The sequence below is a fragment of the Tetranychus urticae genome, chromosome 2 (genome assembly GCF_039701765.1).
Source record: "Tetranychus urticae isolate SD_2017Ah chromosome 2, NJAU_TeUrti_SD_1.0, whole genome shotgun sequence".
Taxonomy (NCBI): domain Eukaryota; kingdom Metazoa; phylum Arthropoda; class Arachnida; order Trombidiformes; family Tetranychidae; genus Tetranychus; species Tetranychus urticae.
In genome coordinates, this window is record NC_142959.1 from 6,895,987 (window position 1) to 6,922,959 (window position 26,973).

The 26,973-nt window shown below is 32.2% G+C and overlaps 4 protein-coding genes across 7 annotated transcripts; all 4 read left to right on the forward strand.

Moving 5' to 3' along the window:
• The first annotated feature begins 11 nt into the window (after positions 1–11).
• Positions 12–19,764, forward strand: ArfGAP1 (ADP-ribosylation factor GTPase-activating protein 1). 3 transcript variants are annotated; one of them, XM_089267213.1, is made up of 10 exons: positions 12–207; positions 290–399; positions 493–664; positions 728–900; positions 1,069–1,146; positions 1,286–1,391; positions 1,456–1,515; positions 1,576–1,641; positions 1,791–1,850; positions 19,594–19,764. In XM_089267213.1, the coding sequence occupies exons 1-10, from the start codon at positions 148–150 to the stop codon at positions 19,747–19,749; spliced, it is 1,041 nt and encodes a 346-aa protein (XP_089123339.1). In that variant the 5' UTR covers positions 12–147; the 3' UTR covers positions 19,750–19,764. The 3 variants fall into 3 exon arrangements, with proteins under 3 accessions (XP_089123339.1, XP_089123340.1, XP_015789255.1); XM_089267214.1 differs by lacking the exon at positions 1,791–1,850 and adding an exon at positions 19,471–19,530; XM_015933769.2 differs by lacking the exon at positions 19,594–19,764 and adding an exon at positions 1,917–2,595.
• On the forward strand, positions 3,285–26,034 carry LOC107366043 (3-hydroxyisobutyrate dehydrogenase, mitochondrial-like). 2 transcript variants are annotated; one of them, XM_089267216.1, is made up of 3 exons: positions 3,285–3,728; positions 3,842–3,982; positions 25,761–26,031. In XM_089267216.1, the coding sequence occupies exons 1-3, from the start codon at positions 3,668–3,670 to the stop codon at positions 25,859–25,861; spliced, it is 303 nt and encodes a 100-aa protein (XP_089123342.1). In that variant the 5' UTR covers positions 3,285–3,667; the 3' UTR covers positions 25,862–26,031. The 2 variants fall into 2 exon arrangements, with proteins under 2 accessions (XP_089123342.1, XP_089123343.1); XM_089267217.1 differs by lacking the exons at positions 3,285–3,728; positions 3,842–3,982 and adding an exon at positions 25,402–25,538 and having other exon boundaries at positions 25,653–26,034.
• LOC149093771 (3-hydroxyisobutyrate dehydrogenase, mitochondrial-like) lies at positions 8,856–10,129 on the forward strand (the record flags this gene model as incomplete). Its single annotated transcript, XM_089268290.1, has 2 exons — positions 8,856–9,248; positions 9,649–10,129. Coding segments are annotated over 2 exons (744 nt in total), but the record flags the coding sequence as incomplete, so codon positions are not given.
• Positions 15,605–17,597, forward strand: LOC107366042 (uncharacterized). The gene is made up of 4 exons (XM_089267215.1): positions 15,605–16,227; positions 16,304–16,410; positions 16,475–16,616; positions 16,681–17,597. Exons 1-4 carry the CDS (start codon positions 15,863–15,865, stop codon positions 17,372–17,374), a joined length of 1,308 nt encoding a protein of 435 aa, XP_089123341.1. The 5' UTR covers positions 15,605–15,862; the 3' UTR covers positions 17,375–17,597.
• Positions 26,035–26,973: the final 939 nt, after the last annotated feature.

A 26,973-nucleotide genomic window follows, 5' to 3' on the forward strand; every position in this document is an offset into this window, starting at 1 on the left:
CTGTCGTCACAATTACCTCTCAACTTGGTAGCTCAATATTCATTTATGTTACTCTTAACCAATTCAACCTCTTAACTGCCAACTGTTTTCTTAAATTTATTGATTAATTTAGTTTGTAATTTAGTCCAAATCTAACCAAATTTAACCATGGCTAGTCCAAGGACAAGGCGGATACTTCAAGAACTGCGTCCAACTAATGATAATAATGTAAGTTAATCCATATTTATCATTTTTTTTAAATATCTGATTCCTTTGTTGTTTCTAAAATTAATATTTTCTTTCTGTTTAGAGTTGTTTTGAATGTGGTGCTCTCAATCCACAATGGGTCAGCGTCACATATGGAATATGGATCTGTTTAGATTGCTCAGGGAAACACCGGGGACTCGGAGTTCATTTGAGGTAAAGTCTACCATATGATTTAGCCTATTAATGGTATAGCTAAACAAACCATAGATAACCTTGAGTAAATGAATTGTTTTCCTTCTTCCGCAGTTTTGTTCGTTCAATCACTATGGACAAATGGAAGGATATTGAATTGGCTAAGATGAAAGCTGGTGGTAATAAAAAAGCAAAGGAGTTTCTTTCCAGTCAACCTGATTGGAACCCTTCTATGCCACTGAGTGAAAGATATAACTCAAAAGCTGCTGCTCTGTATCGTGATAAGGTATGTGTGAAACAAAACTTGAAAATTACCAATTAGTCTTACAAATTTATGTATTTTCATTAGATCGCCACAGAAGCTGCTGGTAAAAGTTGGTCCATTGAATCTTCAACAGCAAAAGACTATGTTTCGCGAGTCATTCCTAGTTTCTCGTCAAGTTCGGCTTCCAATGCATCTAAAAATAGCGGAAAACAGTCATCTTGGGATGAAGACGAATGGGCTGCAAGTAGCTACCAAAGGTACTGACCACCACTAATGAAATCTTTCCAAATTTTCATCTGATTATCTACCAGCACAAACTGCTTGACAATTTCATTCGGATATTCGCTACTTAATTTTAACTTCTATCAACTCATCTATTTTATTCTAAAATTGTATCGATTTTTTATTATGTTCAACATCCGTAGTTATAATCATGAGAATGTATCTCGTCAGAAGGAACAATTTTTTGCTAAAAAGCAACAAGAAAATGCTTCTAGACCTGAGTAAGTATAGTGTCATTGTTAGTCATTTGCTTGCTATTGAATGTAATTTTGAACTCATGATTGTTTTATGTTTTTTACACTTATTCAAATAATAATCAAAACCTTTTTGTCACCATTCAATCGAAAATTATTTTGTCAGTGATCTCCCGCCTAGCCAAGGAGGAAAATATTCCGGGTTTGGTTATAGTGCCCAACCTCCAAGAAGCCAATCTGATTACGGTTTGGATTCATGGGGTTTCTCAATAGTAAGTACAGAAAATAATGAAAAATATTTCCATTTTTCTAATGTTCATCTGAATCATCTTCTAGTCTTCACTATCCTCAATCGCAAGTACAGCCACCAAAGTAGCGTCAAAGGCGTCTGAAAACGTAAGCATTTTTTATGCATTGGTTGATGAAAAAAATAATTATCAATCTTTTTTTAATTAGGCTTTGAAAATTGGTTCGATTGCTTCACAAAAAGCTGCTGAGATTGCTGGAACTCTAAATGAAAAGGTAAACTCATTTATGAGTTTTATTTAAGTTTTAACCTCCTACATTCATTATTTTTTCAATCAATTGTTTTTATTTTCTGACTATTTTTTTATTTTTTTATTTGTTTTTTCCTTGCTTGTTTTTTGTTTTAAATCCTGACTTATTTAAAGGTGAAAGAAGGTTCTTTAGTTGACTCATTACAGAATCAAGCAACAACGATTGGCTCTAAGGTTGTTAATTTTTTCATTAGATGAACGTTTTTCATTAGATATTAATAACTTTTTTAATCTTTTCAGGTAGTTGATGTTTCCAAAAGAGGATGGACAGATTTGTCAACTCTTTTCAACCAGAAAGCATCTCTCTACAGTGATCCTAATTCTGAGAGCAATGAATATGATTATGGAACTGGAGATCAGGGTGGAAGCTATCAAGAGGGTTATAAAGAAGATAACTGTGATTATAGAAATGAAGGTGTTGGAAGGAAGGAATCATCAAGTCTCTTATCAACTTCCAAGTCTACACCTAATGTCCAACAACTAAGTAGTAGCAGTAACAATCAATCTACCACCAATTCAACGGCTTCGAAGACAGTTAATATCAGCAAGGAAGAGAAAACATTGATCAACTTTGGCGAAGGTAGTTCAAATAAGAAAAACTCCAAGAAAACAGAAGAAGATGATTTCTGGGAACTTCTCAATGACAGTCCTAAAGCTTCTAGTAAAAAGAATTCAAGAAGAAAGTAATATACAACTATGAATGTTAACATCACAATTCAAACAAATCCAACAAGAAAAAATGATTTTATTTTTATTGCTCGCTTAAATTTTTCATCTACATAAAATTCCATGCCTTTCCGTCTGGCTAATACAAAGATTGTTAATTTTAAATTAAGAATATTATGCCACTATTATGGGGCCAAATCTCAAACTAATTCTCGCGTTTCCTGAGTATTAAAGATGTGCTGATAAAAATTTATAGATCATTCCATTCAATTCATTGTTTTGTTTACAATTCAATCTCTTTGTCTATAGCGATGTTTTTTGGCTTTATTGAACAGGGAAATTCTGTGGAATATTAACAATGTTAAGTTCAAAAGCCAATTTTTCGTAATTCTTTGAACAACATAGAACCTTTTCATTTCCAAAAATTGCTTCGGAATAGCCAAACAGGTAAAATTGATGTTTATTATGTTAAATTAATGGCAGCTTAGGACTGATGTAATATCAACTGGAAATATAACTCCTCTTGAATTTTAGGTGAACCGATACAATTGATTCCACCATCTTCAGTAATCATATCAACAGGTTTATTCATACTAATACTTTGCCAAAATGCCACAACTAACGAGTCACCTCGATTATCATCACCAAAAATCCAGTTATCATAAAGTACCACATGTTTGATGAATCTAATGCTATTTTGATTAGATCAACTTGCTCGTGATATGGATTTAGTGTTGAAGCAACCCAGTTAAATTTGATACCAAGATGTTTGCTTTGAATGTAATAATTGACTTCATTGACAAATGAGCCGGGAGCTTCACACCAAAACAGTGAATTGAGATCTTTTTTAGATTCACTTTTCAAATCTAACACTGGAAAAGATCTAATAATCTCTGTTAATTTGCACCATGCTCAAGTTGATAGTTCATTCTGAATAATATCACGAATTTCTTTGAGCACAAATGATGTTAAATCAGTTCGATTGGTATGTTTATTCCAGAAGATTTACTTTTTATTATTCAAAAGAGTTCACAGGCAATAGAAACCATGTCTAAACAATGAACCACAACGAAATTCTCATGGCAGTCCAGTCAAGAAATCATCGAGATAATGATTTTCAAGTGCAGGAAGCAATTTAATTCTTGTAGAGGTTATACTAACTCGATTCATTCATTAGTCTACAATTCATTTAGTTTTATAATTAACATTACATTGTATCATTGTAGTGACGTTATTTCTCGTTAGGAAATCTTAGGAACTATTAAACACATTAATTGATTTCATTAATTAATAATTAATAATTAATTCATCATTAATTAACTATCATGATCACTTCAAGAAGTATCGTTAAATTGACTTCCAAATCATTGAACCAAGGATTACATTGTAAGTAAAAGTGAAATTACCAAAATAAACAAACAATGAACGAGGCAAAGACAATTTTGTTCAATTCTTCTCGCCAAACTCTTATTGATCTCGATTCAAATTTAAATCTCTAGTTCAAAAATGTCAAGCTCATGTTGGATGGATCGGACTGGGTTTCATGGGTACTCCTATGGCTAACCATCTTATCAACAAGTGTAACTCTCTGGTTGTTTACGACATCAATTCAGCAGCTGTTGAGCAATTCAAGGCTAAAGGTTGAACCATCTTGATGGACTGTTCAACTGTTCACCCAAATATAATCAAAAAGCTACTACAATTGAGCAATGTAAGTGATTTCTTAGATAACATATGATGACTAACCATGGCTAGTCCGAGGACAAGGCAGATACTTCAGGAACTGCGTCCAACTAATGATAATGTAAGTTGATCCATATTTATCATTTTTTTAAATTACTAATTCCTTTGTTGTTTCTAAAATTAATATTTTCTTTCTATTTAGAGTTGTTTTGAATGTGGTGCTCTCAATCCACAATGGGTTAGCGTCACACATGGAATATGGATCTGTTGAAATTACCAAAATAAACAACCAATGAACGAGAGAAAGGACATTTTGCCAATAAAACTAACATTAGACTTGAAACAATTAATGGCAGCTAAAAACTGATGTAATATCAACTGGTAAGATAACTCCTCTCGAATTTAAGGCGCATCAATGCAATTGATTCCAACATCCTCAGTAATCATATCAACAGGTTTATTCCCAAATTTATCAACAATACTTTGCAAAAATGCCACATCTAACAAGTTGCCGTGCTAATCATCACCAAAAACCAAATTTCCTTAAAGTTTCACATTTTTGATGAATCTATCATCACCATGATTGGATCAATTTGCTCGTAATATGCATTCAGTGTTGAAAGAACCCAGTTAAATTTGAGACCAGGATGTTTGCTCTGAATGTATTAATTGACTTTATATACAAATTAGCCTGAAGCTTAACACAGAAACAGTAAATTCACTTGGTCGATAGCTTTTTTAGATTCACTGGCTGAATCTAACAATGACAAAGACATCACATTACCTGTTAACTTGTAATAATAACCTATAATAATTGACTGCATGTACAAATGAGGCTGGAGCTTAACACAGAAACAGCGCTTCGTTAAGAGCTTTTCAAGATTCACTGGCTAGATCCAACACTGAGAAAGTGAAGTGAGAAAGACATCATAATAGTTAATAGTTCATTCTGAATGTAATCACGAATTTCTTTGAGTGCAAATGATAATAAACCAATTAAAATACATGCATGATTGGTGTATTTATTCCAGGAGATTGAATCTTTAGCACCTTAAAGAGTTCATGAGCAATGTAACATCGCTATTTGCTTGGAGGCCTAGTCAGGAAATCTTCATTTTCATTATCACATAAAAAAGATTATGAGCAAATGAACCCCAGCGAAATTCTCATTCTCGTCGTTGCCAAGAAATCATCGAGTTTTCCAATGTATCCGAATTTTCAGATGCAAAGTGAATTCTTTATCGTTATAATAGCGATGTTAATCGCGCGATCCATCTCATGAATTAAAATGAGACTGCTATCATCAATAGCCACAAAACTAGAATAGAATAAAAAAGTTACAAAGTATGAATATATGTTATAAGATTACAAGTTAATACTATTGTTCATGAGATAATAATTAATGCTCACATTTATTTAAATCTTCCAAGTTACCATTCCATTATACAAATCAGGTCTGCATAAAATGTTCGAGACTAACGATTTTTCCATGTCAAGAGCACTGTTTACATTATCAACTACATTATCATAGTTTTTCACAATTATCTTAATAGGATTCCATGCCATTTCATCTGGCTACAAAGATTGTTAGTTTACCATTAAGAATATTATACCAAATCTGATTCTCGCGTTTTGGATTATTAAAGAAAATCTATTTATCATTAAATTTAATTCAATGAATTTTTCGATTCTATCGTTGCTTTATGCAATTCAAACTAGTCATTGTTTACAAAAAATATCTAAACTTTTTTGCCATGTTATGATTAGTAAATGTTTTTTCTAGTACCTATTAGATTAATTTCGAATTGTAAGTAGATACGAAAAAATTGAAAAAACAACCAAATTTGTACTGAAATTTAACTGATTATTAAATAAGTTGAGGTTAAGATTATGTTCAAACCATGCATTGCTAATTTAAAAATTTATTGGTGATAATCCTTTTCTAACTTTATCTAGCTTTTTTCTATGGTTCCATACATTTAAAGTAATTTAACATTTAGCTAAATGAAATGCATTTTTAACAAGTTAATTGTTCATCATTTATGTTTATTAAGCATCAGTTTTTACCGGATTTTATCATTGAATTTTGTAATTAAATTGATACATTGCCTTTTATCTTAATCTTTTCGTTAAATTTAATGGCCAATTACGTAAATTCAGTGAGCATTTTGATTTTGCAATTTACTTGGAGAATTGTCTGTTTATTCATTTTACATTTTCATAAGTTGAGCTATACAGATTGTAGTAAGTTAAAAGATACGAATTTATTTCAGTGAGAATTATTTCATTACAAATTAACAAACTATTACGTTATTGTGGATAATAATCATCACCGACTTAATCTAGTTTAAAATAGCAGTCACCAATAGTAGTGATAATATCCATTGCATTTTTCAAAATATTGCAATTTGGACAATTTCTTCACTTTAAGGTAAGTTATCAATATTTTTCGATTGAGGCATTCAATTGTGTAGGAATACTTTAATAACATCTGTCAACATACTTAAATCAAAATCTTACCTCAAGTTAATTCCATCTATCAGAAACTGTGAACTCTTCAAGTGAATCTGAGCGAGTTTTTTGGTTTTATTAAGAAGAAAGGTTAATTTTGTTGATTTGAGAATCATATTTATTTCTAAAATCAGTTCGCTACTCTATTTTAAAAATCTTTGAACAACCAGAAAGTTGATGGCTGTTAAAATAGATTAATATCAATGGAATAATAACTACTCTTGTTATTCAGATATAATAATATTGATTCCACCGTCACAGTAACAAAGCATTGAATCAACTCATAAATTTAACACATCAATTTGCAAAAATTTAGATTGAGCAAAACAGCATTTGCTGATTCGATTGAAGAGATGTAACTTGCCCATAGTATGGACTTACAACGCATTTGTTAGATATTAATCAACCCAATAAAATTTAAGTCCAGGATGTTAACATTAGATTTGAAAAAAATTAATGGCAGCTAAAAAATGATGTTCGGATGAACTATCCCTACATTGGCGCGTTTATAACTCAGCAACTATAAATACTAGAGAGATATGATATAAGCCATTCGATAGAAAAAATGTAAAAGTTTTGTATGGCGCTACTTTGGAAATTTTTCGAATACAGAGTGTTTTTCGGTAAATCGTCAAAGTTGAAAAAGTGTCACATTTTGCTGTGCGTGATTTTTTCTAATTTTTTATCAGGCCATATTGAAGTTCCAAAGATCTTATTTCCGATGGTCTTATGCTGAAAATGCTCCGATAAATGGTTCTCAAGATATCAGCGTTCAAAGTAAGGGAATTCTTCCATAGGAAACAATGGGACTCAGAACGCAAACACGCAAATGAGCCAAATGACAAAAAGAATATGCTTAATGGATTAAAAAGGATCTTGTGGTGACAGCCTGCCGTCAAAAGTTCTTTTTACATACCTCCAAGAGCGGAGCAAAAGTGACAATCATTGTGAATTCTTCAAAATCAAATAACGGAATTCGCAACAAAAAATGGTAAAATAAGAGCTATTGACAGTCAAGTGATCCTTCCTGATCAGTTAAGCATATTCCTTTTGTCATTTGGCTCATTTGCGTGTTTGCGTTCTGAGTCCTATTGTTTCCTATGGAAGAATTCCCTTACTTTGAACGCTGATATCTTGAGAACCATTTATCGGAGCATTTTCAGCATAAGACCATCGGAAATAAAATCTTTGGAACTTCAATATGGCCTGATAAAAAATTAGAAAAAATCACGCACAGCAAAATGTGACACTTTTTCAACTTTGACGATTTACCGAAAAACACTCTGTATTCGAAAAATTTCCAAAGTAGCGCCATACAAAACTTTTACATTTTTTCTATCGAATGGCTTATATCATATCTCTCTAGTATTTATAGTTGCTGAGTTATAAACGCGCCAATGTAGGGATAGTTCATCCGAACACCTAGTACAAATGAGCCGGGAGCTTTACACCAAAACATTGAATTCACTTCATTGAGATCTTTTTTAGATTCACTTTTTAAATCCAACACTGACAAAGACGTGACAATCTCTGTCACGTCTCTGTGACAATTGCCACTATGCTCGAGTTAATAGTTCATTCTGAATAATATCACGAATTTTGCAAGCAAAAATGATGTTAAATCAGTTCGATTGGTATGTTTATTCCAATAGATTTACTCTTTATTATTCAAAAGAGTTCACAGGTGAATCACGCATTTCTTCGAGCGCAAATGATAATAAATCAATTAGTATACATGCATGAATGGAATATTTATTCCAGAAGATTGAATCTTTAGCACCTTGAAGAGTTCATGAGCAATGTAACATCGATATTTGCTTGGAATACAAAAAATTAACGAGATAACGATTTTAAGTGCAGCAAGTATAAATCAAATTCTTGAAGAGGTTATAACCAACTTTATTCATTAATAGGGTTACAATTCATAAGTTTTATAATTATCATTATTAGCTTAAACATTGTATAATTAAAGTTACGTTATTTCTGGTTAGGCAATATCAGGAACTATTGAACACATTATTTGAATTCATTAATTAACAACTAATAATTAATTCATCATTAATTAACTATCATGATCACTTTAAGAAGTATCGTTAAATTGACTTGCAATTCATTGAACCAAGGATTACATTGTAAGTAAAAGTGAAATTACCAAAATAAACAACCAATGAACGAAGAAAAGACAATTTTGTTCAATGTTTCTCGCCAAACTCTCATTGATCTCGATTCAAATTTAAACCTTTAGCTCAAAAATGTCAAGCGCATGTTGGATGGATTGGACTAGGTTTCATGGGTTCTCCTATGGCTAACCGGAACTAAAAATGTGATCGAGTGTTCACAATGGTTCCTGCTGATCCTTATGTGATCGAAGTTTTCTCAGGATCAAATGGATTACTCACTAAAGCTAAGAAAGGAACCATCTTGATGGACTGTTCAACTGTTCACCCAAATACATCCAAAAAGCTACTACAATTGAGCAATGATGCTGGAGTTGATTTCTTAGATACTCCTGTTGCTGGTGCCGTTCCTGCTGCCAATGCTGGTACTCTAACCTTTATGTGTGGTGGTAAAGCCCATTTGGTTAAAAAAGTTGAATCCTTATTACTCTGTATGGGACGTAGAGTTATCCATTGTGGTGACACTGGTGCCGGTTCAGCTGCAAAAATTTGCAACAATATGATGCTTGCCATATCAATGATTGGAACTAGTGAAACCCTTGCTTAGTGATGTGCTAATATATCGAAACAACCGATATATATCGATATTTTTTCCAAGAAAATATCAATATGAGTTACGATATGGTATCGATATAAAAACATTGAAAAAATGGTTAAAGTTGCACCTTTGGACATTAATGCGTCCAATTTTTCATGAACAATCTTTCTCGTCTTGAAAATATTTGTGTTTTACAGCTAGAAATGTTGAATTGATAATTGAATTAAGGCTAAGCACATGTGACTTTGCAACTCTGCGTGACAAAAACATTTCAGCAAATCAAATGAGTCAAATTTAAATGTAAAAAAGTTTTTTTGATATTTTTTGATATATCGATATTAAAGCCCTCAATATCAAAAATATCGATATATAAAAAATAATCATATCGAACATCACTACCCTTGCTTTAGCTCAAGGCCTTGGTATAGATCTCAAAATGATGACCGAAATTCTCAACATCAGTTCTGGTCGTACCTGGTGCTCTGATACCTACAATCCTGTTCCTGGTATAATGGAAAATGTGCCATCTGCTAGAGATTATAAGCCTGGCTTCAAAGTTGAACTAATTGCTAAAGATTTAGGTATTTCTCAGTCTTGTGCTAGTTTAACTGATGCCCCTACTCCTATGGGAGCTTTGGCTCTATCGATCTACAAAGCAATGACCAACAATGGTCATGGAGAGAGATATTTTTCTTATGCTTACCAATTCCTATTGAAAAAAGTTGCTGGTGGAGTTAGGAAAAGTTAAACAATATCAAGAAATTGGACCATGATCAACAAAATAATTCGTTGATCTGCGATAATTTCCAGTTTTCAGTTTGGGACTTTATTTTGTAATGTACATTTTCGCGGAAAATGCTATTTTATAAAGCAAAGGTCCTTTAGCTCAGGACCTTTGGTTTAGATAGTTTCTGAAATTGATATTTTGTTTCAATTTAGAGTTGTTTTGGATGTGGTGCTGTCAATCCACAATGGGTCAGGTTCACATATGGAATATGGATCTGTTTATATTGTTCAGGGAAACACCTAGCTAAACAAACCGTGGATAACCTTGAGTAAATAATTTGATTTGTAAATTGATTAACTATCAGCACAAGCTGCTTGACAATTTCATTTGGATATTCGCTACTTAAAGTGAATAACTATCAACTCATCTATTTTATTCTAAAATTTTATCGATTTTCAACGATTATGTTCAACATCCGTAGTTATAATCATGAGAATGTATCTCGTCAGAAGGAACAATTTTTTGCTAAAAAGCGACAAGAAAATGCTTCTAGATCTGAGTAAGAGTAGTTTCATTGTTAGTCATTTGCTTGCTCTTGATTCAAGAGTCTTGAATGTAATTTTGAACTCATGATTGTTTTATGTTTTTAGGTGCAGGAAGTAGCAATTAAATTCTTGTAGAGGTTATAATCAACTCGATTCATTCATTAGTCTACAATTCATTTTGTTTTATAATTAACATTTCATTGTATCATTGTAGTGACGTTATTTCTTGTTAGGAAATCTTCAAGAAGAAAGTAATTTACAACTATGAATATTAACATCACAGTTCAAACAAATTCAACAAAAAAATGATTTTTTTTGTTCCTCGCTTAAATTTTTCATCTACATAAAATTCCATGCCTTTCCATCTGGCTAATACAAAGATTGTTAATTTTAAATTAAGAATATTTTGCCACTATTATGGCGCCAAACCTCAACCGTATTCTCGCGTTTCCTGAGTATTAAAGATGTGCTGATAAACATTTATAGATCATTCAATTCAATTCAATTTTTATTTTTAATTCTATGGCAGACGCGAATTGTATCTGCATATATAGCATATAATTTCGCTTCCATCATATTTATAATTAGCAAGTAGCTTCTATTAGATTTATATTGAATTGGGTGTTAAAAACTTAATACATCCACATTCGTTGTTACTGCAATTATTAAATCCGTTGAGGTTACCACAGGTTTATGCATAGCGTTTATACATTACGATTTATTCAACATTAAGCTTAATAAAATCCATTTTTAACAATTTTATTGTGCATTATTGATTGTTCATGTTAATTAAGCAAAGTTTATAACCGGATTCATCATTGGATTATATAATTAAATTGTCTACAGTGCCTTACTAGTTAAATTTTTATTTGAATTTAATGGCTACTTACATAATTTCATTAGTTTTTTGATTTTGTAATGCAGTAAAAGTTTTGCATGTTTTCATTCATTGTTCAATTTCATTTTCTTTATTATAAGTCAAGCTATTTACATAACAGAATTCACAAATTATTTAAACTAATGCAACATTGTTATTTAGCCATCATCAGCAATTTAATCTAGTTTTTATATCAATAAACAAGTATACCTTCGGACTACTATTTTTGAACAATTTTTTTGGTAAGTACTACATGTCTTTCTCTCTTTTGTTTCAACAAATAGATAGTAGTTTACTTTGATATCTTGTCAAATATTTATTCACATTAGCATAAAAGTTTAAATATTATAGAAAATGGTTTTCAAAGAAATAGTTATGCCATTTTTCAATCATTCTGAGTCCCTCTTAGGGTCTTCTTATTTTGTCTTCAAAAATAATTGCCTTATCGTATAAATATATAATAATTGTCTAAGTTGTGTTCAATAGTCAATTTGCGAAAATATTTGAACTAGGATCTTGCTTTAAATTTTATCAATTGTTTGGGAATAACTGCTGCAGGTAAAATTGATGATTGTAGACTCCTTTCCTTTTGAATATGAGCTTTAGTTATTTGGTCAATTAAATCACGTTCACTTTCGCAAAGTATAAAGCTCAGAATTACCAGATTTGCTAGTGACCTCGAATGGATGAGAATGGATGAGAAGTCGAAAAATAGATTAGTCATTGGATGAGTGGGCTGAAAGTGTTTGTGATGAAGCCACCAAAACCAAAAACCAAAACGACATCACCAAAAAACAATTATTGAAAAAATCAATCATAGAATTTCACATGCTTGATGAATCTATCATCGCCAATCGCTGTTTTGATTGCATCAACTTGCTCGATATATGGATTTAGTGTTGAAGCAGCCCAGTTAAATTTGAGACCAGGATGTTTGCTTTGAATGTAATAATTGACTGCATGTACAATTGAGTCTGAAGCTTCACACCTAAACAGTAAATTCACTCCTTTGTGATCTTTTTCAGATTCATTTTTAAATTCAAAACTGGGAAAGACGTAATAATCTCTGTTAATTTGCACCATGCTCGAGTTGTTAGTTCATTCTGAATTATCACGGATTTCTTTGACCACAAATGATGTTGAATCAGTTCGATTGGTGTGTTTATTCCAGGATATTTACTCTTTATTATTCAAAAGAGTTCATAGGCAATCGAAACCATCTTCAATAAATAAACCAAAACGAAATTCTCATGGCGTCGTTGTCAAGAAATCATCGAGATAACGATATTTAAGTAGCAGGAAGTAGCAATTAAATCCTTGTAGAGGTTATAAGGTATGACCGGTAAAAACCCAGAAACGTTTTTTAGAATTGAATTGCGTCAGTTAGACTAGACTTACAGGCACCATTTAACCGTTGAAATAAAGGTACACTTCTCAAGCACATCTTCTGAAAAAAAGAATTAATTTTGATCAAAAATCGCCAAGTTATGACCTTAAATGAACAAAGGCGTCAAAATCTGATTTTGCCTTTTCCCAAAAACCATAAATTTTTCAACTTTATACTAGGGCTTCGAAGAATCAAAAAATGGTGAAATTTGGTCTCAAAGTTATTGAAAAAGATGTAATTCACTTAATATAACCCAACATAGATCAATTGCAAGGCCCAGGCCACCGGAAAAACTAAATTTCGTGGACGTTTGATAAAAAAACGGGTTTTCAAGCTTTTTTAAAAAGAATTTTTAAAAAATGACTTTGATTTCGAATATTTCGAGCAATTAGCCTGAAATAAAAACGTCAGCATCTCATAGACAGCAGTAAGGTGACCTTAAGACCTTTTTATTTCAACATATTACTCGAAATATTCGAAATCCAGGTCATTTTTCTAAAAAGTCTTTTTGGAAAAGCTTGACGACCCGTTTTTTTATCAAACGTCCACGAAATTTAGTTTTTCCGATGGCCTGGACCTTGCAATTGATCTATTTTGGGTTATATTAATTGAATTACATCTTTTCTAATAACTTTGAGACCAAATTTCACCATTTTTTGATTCTTCGAAGCCCTAGTATAAAGTTGAAAAATTTATGGTTTTTGGGAAAAGGCAAAATCAGATTTTGACGCCTTTGTTCATTTAAGGTCATAACTTGGCGATTTTTGATCAAAATTAATTCTTTTTTTCAGAAGATGTGCTTGAGAAGTGTACCTTTATTTCAACGGTTAAATGGTGCCTGTAAGTCTAGTCTAACTGACGCAATTCAATTCTAAAAAACGTTTCTGGGTTTTTACCGGTCATACCTTAACTAACTCGATTCATTCATTAGTCTACAATTCATAAGTTTTATAATCAACATTACATTGTATCATTTGTAGTGACATTATTACTTGTTAGGAACTAATAAACATCTCGAAACGGCTCGAACATGTCTAAACAATGAACCACAACGAAGTTCCCATGTTGTTCTAATTAATAAATCATCGAGATAACGATTTTTAAGTGCAGCAAGTAGAAATGAAATTCTTGGACAGGTTATAACCAACTTTATTCATTAATAAGTCTACAATTTATATTATAATTATCATTACATATCATCTTAAACATTGTATCATTGTAGTGACTTTATTTTTCGTTAGGCAATATCAGGAACTGTTGAACACATTATTTGAATTCATTAATTAACAACTAATAATTAAATTCCTTATTAATTAACTATCATGATCACTTCAAGGAGTATCGTTACATTGACTTGAAAATCATTGAACCAATGATTACATTGTAAGTAAAAGTGAAATTACCAAAATAACATCCAATGAACGAGAGAAAGGACATTAGACTTGGAACGATTAATGGTAGCTAAGGACTTATGTAATATCAACTGGAAAGATAACTCCTCTTGAATTTTAGGTGAATCGATACAATTGATTCCACCATCCTCAGTAATCATATCAACAGGTTTATTCCCAAATTCATCAACAATACTTTTCAAAAATGCCACATCTAACAAGTTGCCTGGATAATCATCACCAAAAATCGATTATCATAAAGTTTCACATTTTTTATGAATCTATCATCCCCATGATTGGATCATTTTGCTCGTAATATGCATTCAGTGTTGAAAGAACCCAGTTAAATTTGATCCCAGGATGTTTGCCTTGAATGTAATAAATGACTGCATGTAGAAATGAGCCTAGAGCTTAACACAGAAACAGTAGATTCACTTGGTCCATAGCTTTTCAAGATTCACTGGCTAGATCCAACACTGTTAAAGACATCATGATCTCTGTTCACAGCCATCATACTCGAGTATATAGTGCATTCTGAATGTAATCACAAATTTCTTTGAGCGCAAATGATAATAAATCATTTAGTCTACATTCATGAATGGTATATTTATCGATGGAGGAGATTGAATCTTTAGCCCCTTAAAGAGTTCAGGAGCAATGTAACATCGCTATTTGATTGGAGGCCTAGTCATGAAATCTTCATTTTCATTATCACATAGAAAAGTTTATGAGCAAATGAACCACAGCCAAATTCTCATGGCATTCTGGTTGTCAAGAAATCATTGAGTTTTCCAATGTATCTGAATTTTCAGATGCAAAGTGAATCCTCTGTCGTTATAATAGCCATGGATCGCAACGGAGCTAACACAACAAAACTAAAGATTAACTACAAGTTTAAACAAAGTTTTTTGCTCTCATATTTTTGAATTCTGAACTTAACAATAGAAAAAATTTAATAATCGCTGTAATTTACTGATCAAATTTTATAAGCCACTTAAAATTTTATCATGAATTCTGCAAGCCCAAATAGATTTGCACCCTTTTATGTTACGACATTAATAACAATTCATAAGTAACAACAAGAAACTATACTAATTATTTTCAGTTTCCTTTTCAGATAAACGGATCGAACCGAAGCTATGAAATCCAAACAAAACATACAAAAAAAGAGAAATGATGAGAGAAAACGTCGTGCAATTCAAACGCAGTTAATTGATGAAATTGGATCTCTAGTGCCATTCATCAGTCGAAGTGATGCAAAATTATCCAAAAATGAAAGTTTAAAATTAGCCACTGGTTACATCAAATTTATGCATGGTAAGTCCAGGTAAAAATGATTTATATATCATTCAGCTATACACCTTAAAGATATGTTTTTATAGCTTTCAGGGATTTGGATGTTACGCCATTCATTTCTGATTTAAATCACAGATTATCTCAGGTATTTTTGTTTCATTAACAAAGTATTTTAATGCATCAAATTAAATTTAATCAACGTTTGAAATAATGATAATTGTCTTATTTTTTATAGTCAACAGATGATAGAAGTTATGTTATATGTGATGGAGCATTGACTGTCATATTTTCTAGTGAAGATGCACTTAAAGAACTAGGCTATAAAGAATATGATATCTATGGATGCAAACTTACATCTTTGATTCATGAAGAAGATATTAAAGAAGTTATGAATGCGACCAGTAACTACAAAGATGCTATTATAAAACCAACAGAACTTGACAAACAGGACTTTTGCATAAATTTTAGAGTGTATGAAAAGAAGAATATAAGGAATCAATTCAGAAAATTTCAGTTGGTTCGATTTGAAGGTAAAATTGAATTTTTCAAACAACTATTAGCTAGAAAAGGAGGAATAAAGAATGCAAAAAATGATGACCCGATAAACTATGATCCAGCAATTTTGATTCGAGGTTCAATAGATGTTATAAAAGGTTCTAGTCTATCCTCGCAAACAAACTATAGGTTCACTAACAAAAACCAATATCATCTTTTAATGAGACTTGATGGAACTATCTTGTATGCTGATCATCGGTAAGTTAAATGTTATTGAGCAGCGAACATTCTTTGAAGTAAATAGACTATTAACATTATTTTTTGAATTTTAAAGAATTGTCAATGTCATTGGATTTCAACCATTAGATGTTATTGGAAAATCAGCATACAGCTATATCTGTCCTGACGATCAAGCAATGTCACTTTATTTACACACAAAAAGTAAATAGAACATACAAAAAATTAGGAATATTTAAACTAATCTTATTTTTTTATTTTCTTGCAGCACTAAGAAGCAATGATGGTGTGGGTGAAGTGGTGCACAGACTACGAGCCATTAACAACACTTATGTCTACATAAACTCTGCTGGTAAATTAGAATATGATGATACAACTATACTTTTTCATGTCCTGGCCACAGCTTTAAGGTTTGTATTTTATTCCGCTTCAAAAAGTTTGTTAATATGTTTAATAACCTTTATTTTCTCGCAGTGAAGAGCAAGGCGAAAAAATTCGACGTGAAACCGTAAAATTACTTACTCCTTATTGTGGTAACAAGACGACTGCAGAGTTCAAATATCGAGTGGATGAAATTGCTAACAGTAAATTAGCTGCACTGAAAAAAGATGAAAATCATGGTGCAGGTCATCCCAGTCAGATTAAAAACTGCGTTGATTTCAAGCGTACAGATGAAGCACCGTTCCCGAATATTTCTCCCTTTCCAAGTTCACCGACTATATGTGGTATTAATTCCTCTGGTCAAAACGTTGTGGGTCAATATGTCGAAAATGAGTTTATCCATATCTCCGCATCACCATTGACTTATCAAACATCTCTTCCTGAGCAATTATATTTCACTTCTCAACATGATTCTTCGATTTTTTCGTCGCCACATTCTTTACCATTAGCATCAACTCAAGAACTGATGCAATCTCAATTATGTTCTTCTCTTTCTACACCAGAATCGATGCCATCAACATCTTCATCGTCAAATCGTTTCAATCCAGAAATCATGGGTCTATCTAATGAAGCTCGATTTGAAGCGAGAAGCATGGCGACTAATGAAATATTTTTTGCAGATCAACATGGAACTGGTTCATTCGAAGAAACATTTGCTGAACAAAATACTATATCACCCAACTCTGGACCCAATTATAATTTTCAAATTGCAGACATTAACAATTAGCTTTACATAGATCAAGAAGCCTAAAAAACAATGTTGATTACTTCAAATCAAATTCTTGATTCTAAATTAGCCAAATTTTCTCAGTGTATGAATGAAACAAAAACTGATAAAAACTATAACCCGTCCAGAGGCAGTTAATGGCAGCAAAAAATGATGTAATGTCAATTGAAAAATTAAAGCTTCACACATTTCAGATACCATAATAAAATTGATTGTAACCAAATCAACAGGGTTCGTTATTTATCACAAATACTTTGAATTTCAGTTACACCAACCCTCAATTATCATAACCAACTGCTTTCTTGTTGTAGTCAACTTGCGGTTAGGGAGCTAATGCTAAAACGACCATTGATTCACCTTCCGTCTTATTCACTGAAATGCGCTGATGGTAGACATCCAGGGAAAATGAATAATTGTCAATCCTGTAACACGAATATAACGATATTTAGGAGGCAGCAAGCAGAAATTAAATTCTTGTAAAGTTTATAACCAACTTGATTCATCATTTGTCTACAATTCATAAGTTTTATAATTATCATTATCACCTCAAACATTGCATCATTGTAGTGACGTTATTTCTTGTTAGGAAATCTTATTCTAACACATTAAACATTAATTAGAAATGGCTATGAGAGTTCAAGGTTTAGATTGCATCAATCTCAAGTATTAAAAAATGAAGGCAGAGAAAGAAATGATAGAAATATAATCAAAATTAAATCTAAAGAAGTGGCTAAATATGAGTTTAGTTTTAACTAGCATGATCAGTGATCACTTTAAGGAGTATCGTTAAATTGACTTGAAAATCATTGAACCAAGGATTACATTGTAAGTAAAAGTGAAATTACCAAAATAAACAACCAATGAACGAGGCAACAGATACTTCAAGAACTGCGTCCAACTAATGATAATAATGTAAGTTAATCCATATTTATCCATTTTTTTAAATATCTGATTCCTTTGTTGTTTCTAAAATTAATATTTTCTTTCTATTTAGAGTTGTTTTGAATGTGGTGCTCTCAATCCACAATGGGTCAGCGTCACATATGGAATATGGATCTGTTTAGATTGCTCAGGGAAACACCGGGGACTCGGAGTTCATTTGAGGTAAAGTCTACCATATGATTTAGCCTATTAAGGGTATAGCTAAACAAACCATGGATAACCTTGAGTAAATGAATTGTTTTCCTTGTTTCGCAGTTTTGTTCGTTCAATCACTATGGACAAATGGAAGGATATTGAATTGGCTAAGATGAAAGCTGGTGGTAAGGTATGTGTGAAACAAAACTTGAAAATTACCAATTAGTCTTACAAATTTATGTCTTTTCATTAGATCGCCACAGAAGCTGCTGTAAAAGTTGGTCCATTGAATCTTCAACAGCAAAAGACTATGTTTCGCGAGTCATTCCTAGTTTCTCGTCAAGTTCGGCTTCCAATGCATCTAAAAATAGCGGAAAACAGTCATCTTGGGATGAAGACGAATGGGCTGCAAGTAGCTACCAAAGGTACTGACCACCACTAATAAAATCTTTCCAAATTTTCATCTGATTATCTACCAGCACAAGCTGCTTGACAATTTCATTTGGATATTCGCTACTTAATTTTATCTTCTATCAACTCATCTATTTTATTCTAAAATTGTATCGATTTTTTATTATGTTCAACATCCGTAGTTATAATCATGAGAATCTATCTCGTCAGAAAGAACAATTTTTTGCAAAAAAGCAACAAGAAAATGCTTCTAGACCTGATTATGAAAAATATTTCCATTTTTCTAATATTTGAATCATCTTCTTGTCTTCACTATCCTCAATCGCAAATACAGCCACCAAAGTAGCTTCAAAGGCGTCTGAAAACGTAAGCATTTTTTATGCATTGGTTGATTCAAAAATAATTATCAATCTTTTTTTAATTAGGCTTTGAAAATTGGTTCGATTGCTTCACAAAAAGCTGCTGATATTGCTGGAACTCTAACAGGAAAAGCTAAACTCATTTATGAGTTTTATTTATTAATAAGTTTGAACCTCCTTTATTCATTATTTTTTTTCATTTGTTTTTTCCTGGCTTGTTTTTTGTTTAAAATCCTGACTTATTTAAAGGTGAAAGAAGGTTCTTTAGTTGACTCATTACAGAATCAAGCAACAACGATTGGCTCTAAGGTTGTTAATTATATTTTTACGAAGTTTTTCATTAGATAATAATAACTTTTTTAATCTTTTCAGGTAGTTGATGTTTCCAAAAGAGGATGGACAGATTTATCAACTCTTTTCAACCAGAAAGCATCTCTCTACAATACAGTACCTGATTTGTACAATCAGGTTCTCTATTATCATTCGAATATGCATAACTGCTTTAAAGCCACTGTGCCTTGCCCGTAATAATGATTTAGTTATAAATCAATCAATTTGATACCGGGTGGTTGCTTTGAATGTAAGTTCGCTTGGTTGCTTGATTTGCAATGAATTTTTTCGGAATAACTTCGTATAATTGTGTGATTTTAGAGACTTCTTTCCTTTTTGTACACATTCTTTAATTATTTTGTCAATTAAAGTTCTCTTTCATGTATTAGCTCAACACACAATATAAAGAACTGAAATTCTAGATTTTTTAGTGACCGATTTGAAGAACGAGACCTAAGAAAACAGATTAGTCATTAGATAGGTGAGTGAGTGTGTATGCGATTAGAATAAATTAAACATTTTGACAACTAAACTACCACCAGCCTCGAGGAAATTAATAGTAGCTAAAAACTGGTGTAATATCACTAGGAAAGATAACTATTGAATGCATATGCATCCATGAAATGCTTCCACAATCTTTAGTAACAAATCACAAGTAGTTTCACATTTTTGATGAATCTATCACCAATTGCTGTTTTGATTGTATTAACTTCTCGAGATATGGATTTAGTGTTGAAGCAACCCAATTAAATTTTCAGAACAGTTTGTTTGAATGTAATAATTGAATGCATCTACAAATGACTTGCACACAGTAACAGTAAATTCACTTCATTGAGATCTTTTTTAAAATCACTTTCTGAATTCACCACTGAGAAAGACATAATAATCTCTACTAACTTGCACCATGTTCGAGTTAATAGTTCATTCTGATTGATTTCAACATACCCGGTAACTAATAGATCAACAGGTTTATTCCTAAATTATCAACAATACTTTGCGAAAATTCCACATATAACAAGTCACCTCGATTATCATCACCAAAAAACCAATTATCATAAAGTTTCCCATGCTTGATGAATCTATCAACGCCAATTGTTTTCTTGATTGCATCAACTTGCCCGTGATATGGATTTAGTTATGAGTCAATATGCTCGTAATATGCATTCAGTGTTGAAAGAATCTATTAAATTTTCAGAACAGTTTGTTTGCTTTGAATGTAATAATTGACTTCATGTACAAATGAGCCTGGGGCTTAAAACAGAGACAGCGCTATATACGAAACGCGAAAAAAACTTCACTTCGTTAGGAGCTTTTCAAGATTCACTGGCTAGATCCAACACTGTTTAAGACATCATAATATCAGTTCACTTCCACCATACTCGAGTTAATATTTCATTCTGAATGTGTTCACCCAAATACATCCAAAAAGCTGTTCCTGGTATAATGGAAAACGTGCCATCTGCTAGAGATTATAAGCCTGGCTTCAAAGTTGAACTAATTGCTAAGGATTTAGGTATTTCTCAGTCTTGTGCTAGTTTAACTGATGCCCCTACTCCTATGGGAGCTTTGGCTCTATCGATTTACAAAGCTATGACCAACAATGGTCATGGAGAGAGAGATTTTTCCTATGCTTACCAATTCCTATTGAAAAAAGTTGCTGGTGGAGTTAGGAAAAGTTAGAGAAACCCTTGCTTTAGCTCAGGACCTTTGGTTTAGATAGTTTCTGAAATTAATATTTTCTTTCTATTTAGAGTTGTTTTGAATGTGGTGCTCTCAATCCATAATGGGTCAGGTTCACATATGGAATATGGATCTGTTTAGATTGTTCAGGGAAACACCTAGCTAAACAAACCGTGGATAACCTTGAGTAAATAATTTGATTTGTAATCTGATTAACTATCAGCAGAAGCTGCTTGACAATTTCATTTGGATATTCGCAACTTAAATTGAATAACTATCAACTCATTTATTTATTCTAAAATTGTATCGATTCTTTATTATGTTCGACAGCCGTAGTTATAATCGTGAGAATGTATCTCGTCAGAAGGAACAATTTTTTGCAAAAAAGCAACAAGAATGCTTCTAGACTTTAGTAAGTATAGTGTGACCTCTATTAACAATGACACTAATATCAGCAATTGAAATGTGATTATAGAAATGAAGGTGTTGGAAGGAAGGAATCATCGTGCCTCTTATCAACTTCTAAGTCTACATACAATGTCCAACAACTAAGAAGTAGCAGTAACAATCAATCAACCACCAATTCAACGGCTTCTGAGACAATTAATATCAGCAAGGAAGAGAAAGTATTGATCAACTTTGGCTCAGGTAGTTCAAATAAGAAAAAATTCCAAGAAAACAGAAGATTATTCCAGAGTGCTATTGAAGTATTGAAGATAAACCTAGAAAAAGTCAAGGATAAAATCTCAATCATTCTATTGTGGTTCTATTTAGTTTATACTAGCCATACTATGTATGCGAATATTAAAACTATTCACCATAAAGTAATTCGTAAGTATTGGTTCAGTTTTTGTTAGATTTATTTCAAATTAATTGTTTCGAATTTCAAAATTTCAGAAAAACAAACAAATTGCGAATGTATTTAGGGTTATATAACATTTAGTAAATCAAATTTGCTTTTCACAAGTTTATTTTTTATCATAGATTGTTCATGTTTTGTTGCATACCGGTAATTACCGGATTCCATGATTGTATTTTGTAATTAAATTACTCACAGTAATTTGCGAGTAAATTTTTTTATTGAAATTTAATGGCCACTCACTTAAATTAAGTGAGTATTTTTGATTATGAAATTTACTGGAAGAATTTGCTGTTTTGATTCAATCTTGAAGCTATCATAAATCAAGACAGTTAAGTTAGTCAACTTCTTAGTGCAAATCAAACAAATTTATTTCAACGAACTTTTTGTGCCTTTTCATCAAAAACTCAATCTTGTTTCTAATAGCGTTCGTCAATTATAGTATAAACAGTAGTTCCAAGTACCACAAAAAATTCAGTAAACAGTTGATTCCCTTTTAGGGTAAGTAATGTATGTTCTTCCGTCCTATTTTTTCCTGAATTTTGCTGTCTTTCTATGTCATTCAATTGAGATAATCAGCTCTGTTGAAATACCTCAGTAACTCATGTTCTTGTAGAATAACTGTTTCATATTTTGAGTATTTTCATTTAAAATTTTGCAAATTACTACTATATGGAGAAATGTTATTTGGAGCTTGAAATCACATTTAAGTAATTTCATATAGCTTGATATAAACCTATTCATAAACTTCAGAATTACAAGGTTTACTTGTGACCGGTTCGAAGAATTAAACCTCGGAAAACAGATTAGTTATTAGATAGGTGAGTGTCAGTGTTTATGATGGAAAAAAATTTTGGTGCTAAAGCTGCCACCATTCTTGAGACAGTAAATCGCATCTAAAAACTGCTTTAAAATAAACGTGAAAGATTCCTCTTGAATTTCGGCTGCATCGATACAATTGATTCCAATATTTCCAGTAACCATTTAAATTTGCTCGCAAATCATTGAACCAAGGATTACGTTGTAAGTGAATTTAAATTACCAAAACAAACAAGCAATGAACGGGAGAAAGGACATTTTGACAATGAAAAGAAAATTAGATTTGAAACAATTAATACTAGCTAAGGACTGATGTAATATCAACTGGAAAGATAACTCCTCTTGAATTTCAGGTGAATCGACACAATTGATTCCACTGTCTTCAGTAATCATATCAACAGGTTTATTCATACTAACTTTAAGTCTTTGCCAAAATGCCACAATTCCACGCCTCGATTATCATCACCAAAAATCCAGTTATCATGAAGTACCACATGTTTGATGAATCTAATGCTATTTTGATTAGATCAACTTGCTCGTAATATGGATTTAGTGTTGAAGCAATCCAGTTAAATTTGATACCAAGATGTTTGCTTTGAATGTAATAATTGACTTCATTGACAAATGAGCCGGGAGCTTCACACCAAAACAGTGAATTCACTTTATTGAGATCTTTTTTAGATTCACTTTCTAAATCCAACACTGGAAAAGACGTAATAATCTCTGTTAATTTGCACCATACTCGAGTTAATAGTGCATTCTAAATCTTATAACGAATTTCTTTGAGCACAAAAGATGTTAAATCAGTTCGATTGGTATGTTTATTCCAGGAGATTAAATCCTTATCATCTAAAAGAGTTCGAGTGCAATCTAGATCATGTCTAAACAATGAACCACAACGAAATTCCCATGGCGGCCAAGTCAAGAAATCATCGAGATTCTCCAATGTATCCAAATTTTTAAGATTGAAAGTGAATCTTTTATCAAAAAGTTGATCGATGTTAGTCGCGTAATCCATATCATGAAGTGAAATGAGACTGCTAACATCAATAGTCACAAAACTGAAAGAAAATAAAAAAAGTTAAAGTATGAATGTATAATGTCATAAGACTTTAAGTTTATAATCTTGTTCATTAGATTAAATACATACTCACGTTAATTAAACTCTGCCAAGTTATCAATCCGAGTTGCCAAGTTATCAAGTTCATTCTGAATAATATCACGAATTTTGCAAGCACAAATGTTAAATCAGTTATATTGGTCTGTACATTCTAGAAGATTTACTCTCTATTATCTAAAAGAGTTCACAGGCACTGGAAACCATGTCAAAACAATGAACCACAACCAAATTCTCATGGTGGTTCAGTCAAGAAATCATCGAGATAATGATTTTCAAGTGCAGGAAGCAATTTAATTCTTGTAGAGGTTATACTAACTCGCTACATTCATTAGTCTACAATTCATTTAGTTTTATAATTTACATTACATTTTATCATTGAAGTGACGTTATTTCTTTTTAGGAAATCTTAGGAACTATTAAACACATTAATTGAATTCATTTATTAATAATTGATAATTAATTCATCATTAATTGATCATCACTTTACTTTAATCACTTTAAGGAGTATCGTTAAATTGACTTGCAAATCATTGAACCAAGGATCACATTGAAAGTAAAAGTGAAATCACCAAAATAAACATCCGATGAACCAGGCGAAGACAACTTTGTTCAATGTTTCTCGTCTAAATTTCATCCAACACTTATTTCATGTGCCTTATAATTTGACTTTTTTTATTGATCTCGATTCAAATTGCAATCTTTAGTTCAAAAATGTCTAGCACATGTTGGATAGATAGGACTAGGTTTCGTGAGCACTCCTATAAATAAACAGAACTAAAAATGTGATCGAGTGTTCACAATGGTTCCTGCTGATCCTTATGTGATCGAAGTTTTCTCAGGATCAAATGGATTACTCACTAAAGCTAAGAAAGGAACCATCTTGATGGACTGTTCAACTGTTCACCCAAATACATCCAAAAAGCTACTACAATTGAGCAATGATGCTGGAGTTGATTTCTTAGATACTCCTGTTGCTGGTGCCGTTCCTGCTGCCAATGCTGGTTATCATCACCAAAAAACAAATTATCTTAGAGTTTCACATGCTTGATGAATCTATCATCGCCAATTGCTTTCTTGATTGCATCAACGTGCCCGTTATATGGATTTAGTTATGAATCAACCCAGTTAAATTTGATACCAGAATGTTTGCTTTGAATGTAATAATTGACTTCATGTACAAATGAGCCTGGAGCTTAACACAGAGACAGCACTATATACGAAACGCGAAAAAAACTTTTCAAGATTCACTGGCTAGATCAAACACTGTTTAAGACATCATAATCTCAGTTCACTTCCACCATACTCGAGTTAATAGTTCATTCTGAATGTGTTCAGGAATTTCTATTAGCGCAAATGATAATAAATCAATTAGCATACATCCATGAATGGTATATTTATTCCAGGAGATTGAATCTTTAAAGATTTCTAGTTGATTGGCTTGAACTATCATGATCACTTTAAGGAGTATCGTTAAATTGACTTGCAAATCATTGAACCAAGGATTACATTGTAAGTAAAAGTGAAATTACCAAAATAAAGAACCAATGAACGAGGAAAAACATAATTTTGTTCAATTTTTCCCGCCAAACTCTCATTGATCTCGATTAAAATTTAAATCTCTAGTTCAAAAATGTCATGTTGGATGGATTGGACTAGGTTTCATGGGTACTCCTATGGCTAACCACCTTATCAACAAGGGTAACTCTCTGGTTGTTTACGACATCAATTCAGCAGCTGTAGTTGCTTCTAGCCCAGCTGAAGTTGCTGAAAAATGTGATCGAGTGTTCACAATGGTTCCTGCTGATCCTTATGTGATCGAAGTTTTCTCATGATCAAATGGATTACTCACTAAAGCTAAGAAAGGAACCATCTTGATGGACTGTTCAACTGTTCACCCAAATACATCCAAAAAGCTACTACAATTGAGCAATGATGCTGGAGTTGATTTCTTAGATACTCCTGTTGCTGGTGCTGTTCCTGCTGCCAATGCTGGTATGTTAGCAGTTCATTCTGTATCTTATCACGAATTTTGCAAGCAAAAATGAGGTTAAATCAGTCAGATTAGTATGTTTATTTCAGGAGATTAAATCTTTATCATCTAGGTCGTCATCGTTCGAGTGCAATCTAGATCGTGTCTAAACAATGAGCCACAACGAAATTCCCATGACGGCCAAGTCAAGAAATCATCGAGATTCTCCAATGTAATCATGATTACTTCCAAGTATGTTTTTAAGTCTTGTTGAGCCAAATTCTTTCAGTATTTGAATGTCAAATTTTTTTGTCAAACTTCAACCAGTCCTGAGACACTTAATGGCAGCAAAAACTGATGTAATGTTTATCCATAAGTTAACGCTTCAACGCTTCGATGAAATAATGAAATTGATGGTACTATTACTATTAAGTAATTAACAGAAATCATAATTCGTTCACAAAAAAATTGCATTCTACGTCTAACCAGCCCATAACCCACCCCAACCAATTGCTTTCTTGTTGTAATCAATTGCAGATTGAATGTGCATATGAATCAAATGATAAAACGAACTTTTATTCACCATCCGTCTTATTTGCTAAAATGACCTAATGGTAGTCATTTAGGGAAAATGGATGCTAGAAAATTATCAAACCAGTAACACAAAGATAACGATAAGGTAGTAGAAAATAAATTCTTATAGAGGTTTCAAGCAAATCGATTCACTCATTAGTCTACAATTCATAAGTTTTATAATCAACATTACATTGTATCATTGTAGTGACGTTATTTAATATTAGCAATCTTAGGAACTAATAAACATCTCGGAACGGCTCGAACATGTCTAAACAATGAACCACAACGAAGTTCCCATGTTGTTCTAATTAAGAAATCATCGAGATAACGATTTTTAAGTGCAGCAAGTAGAAATGAAATTCTTGGGCAGGTTATAACCAACTTTATTCATTAATAGGT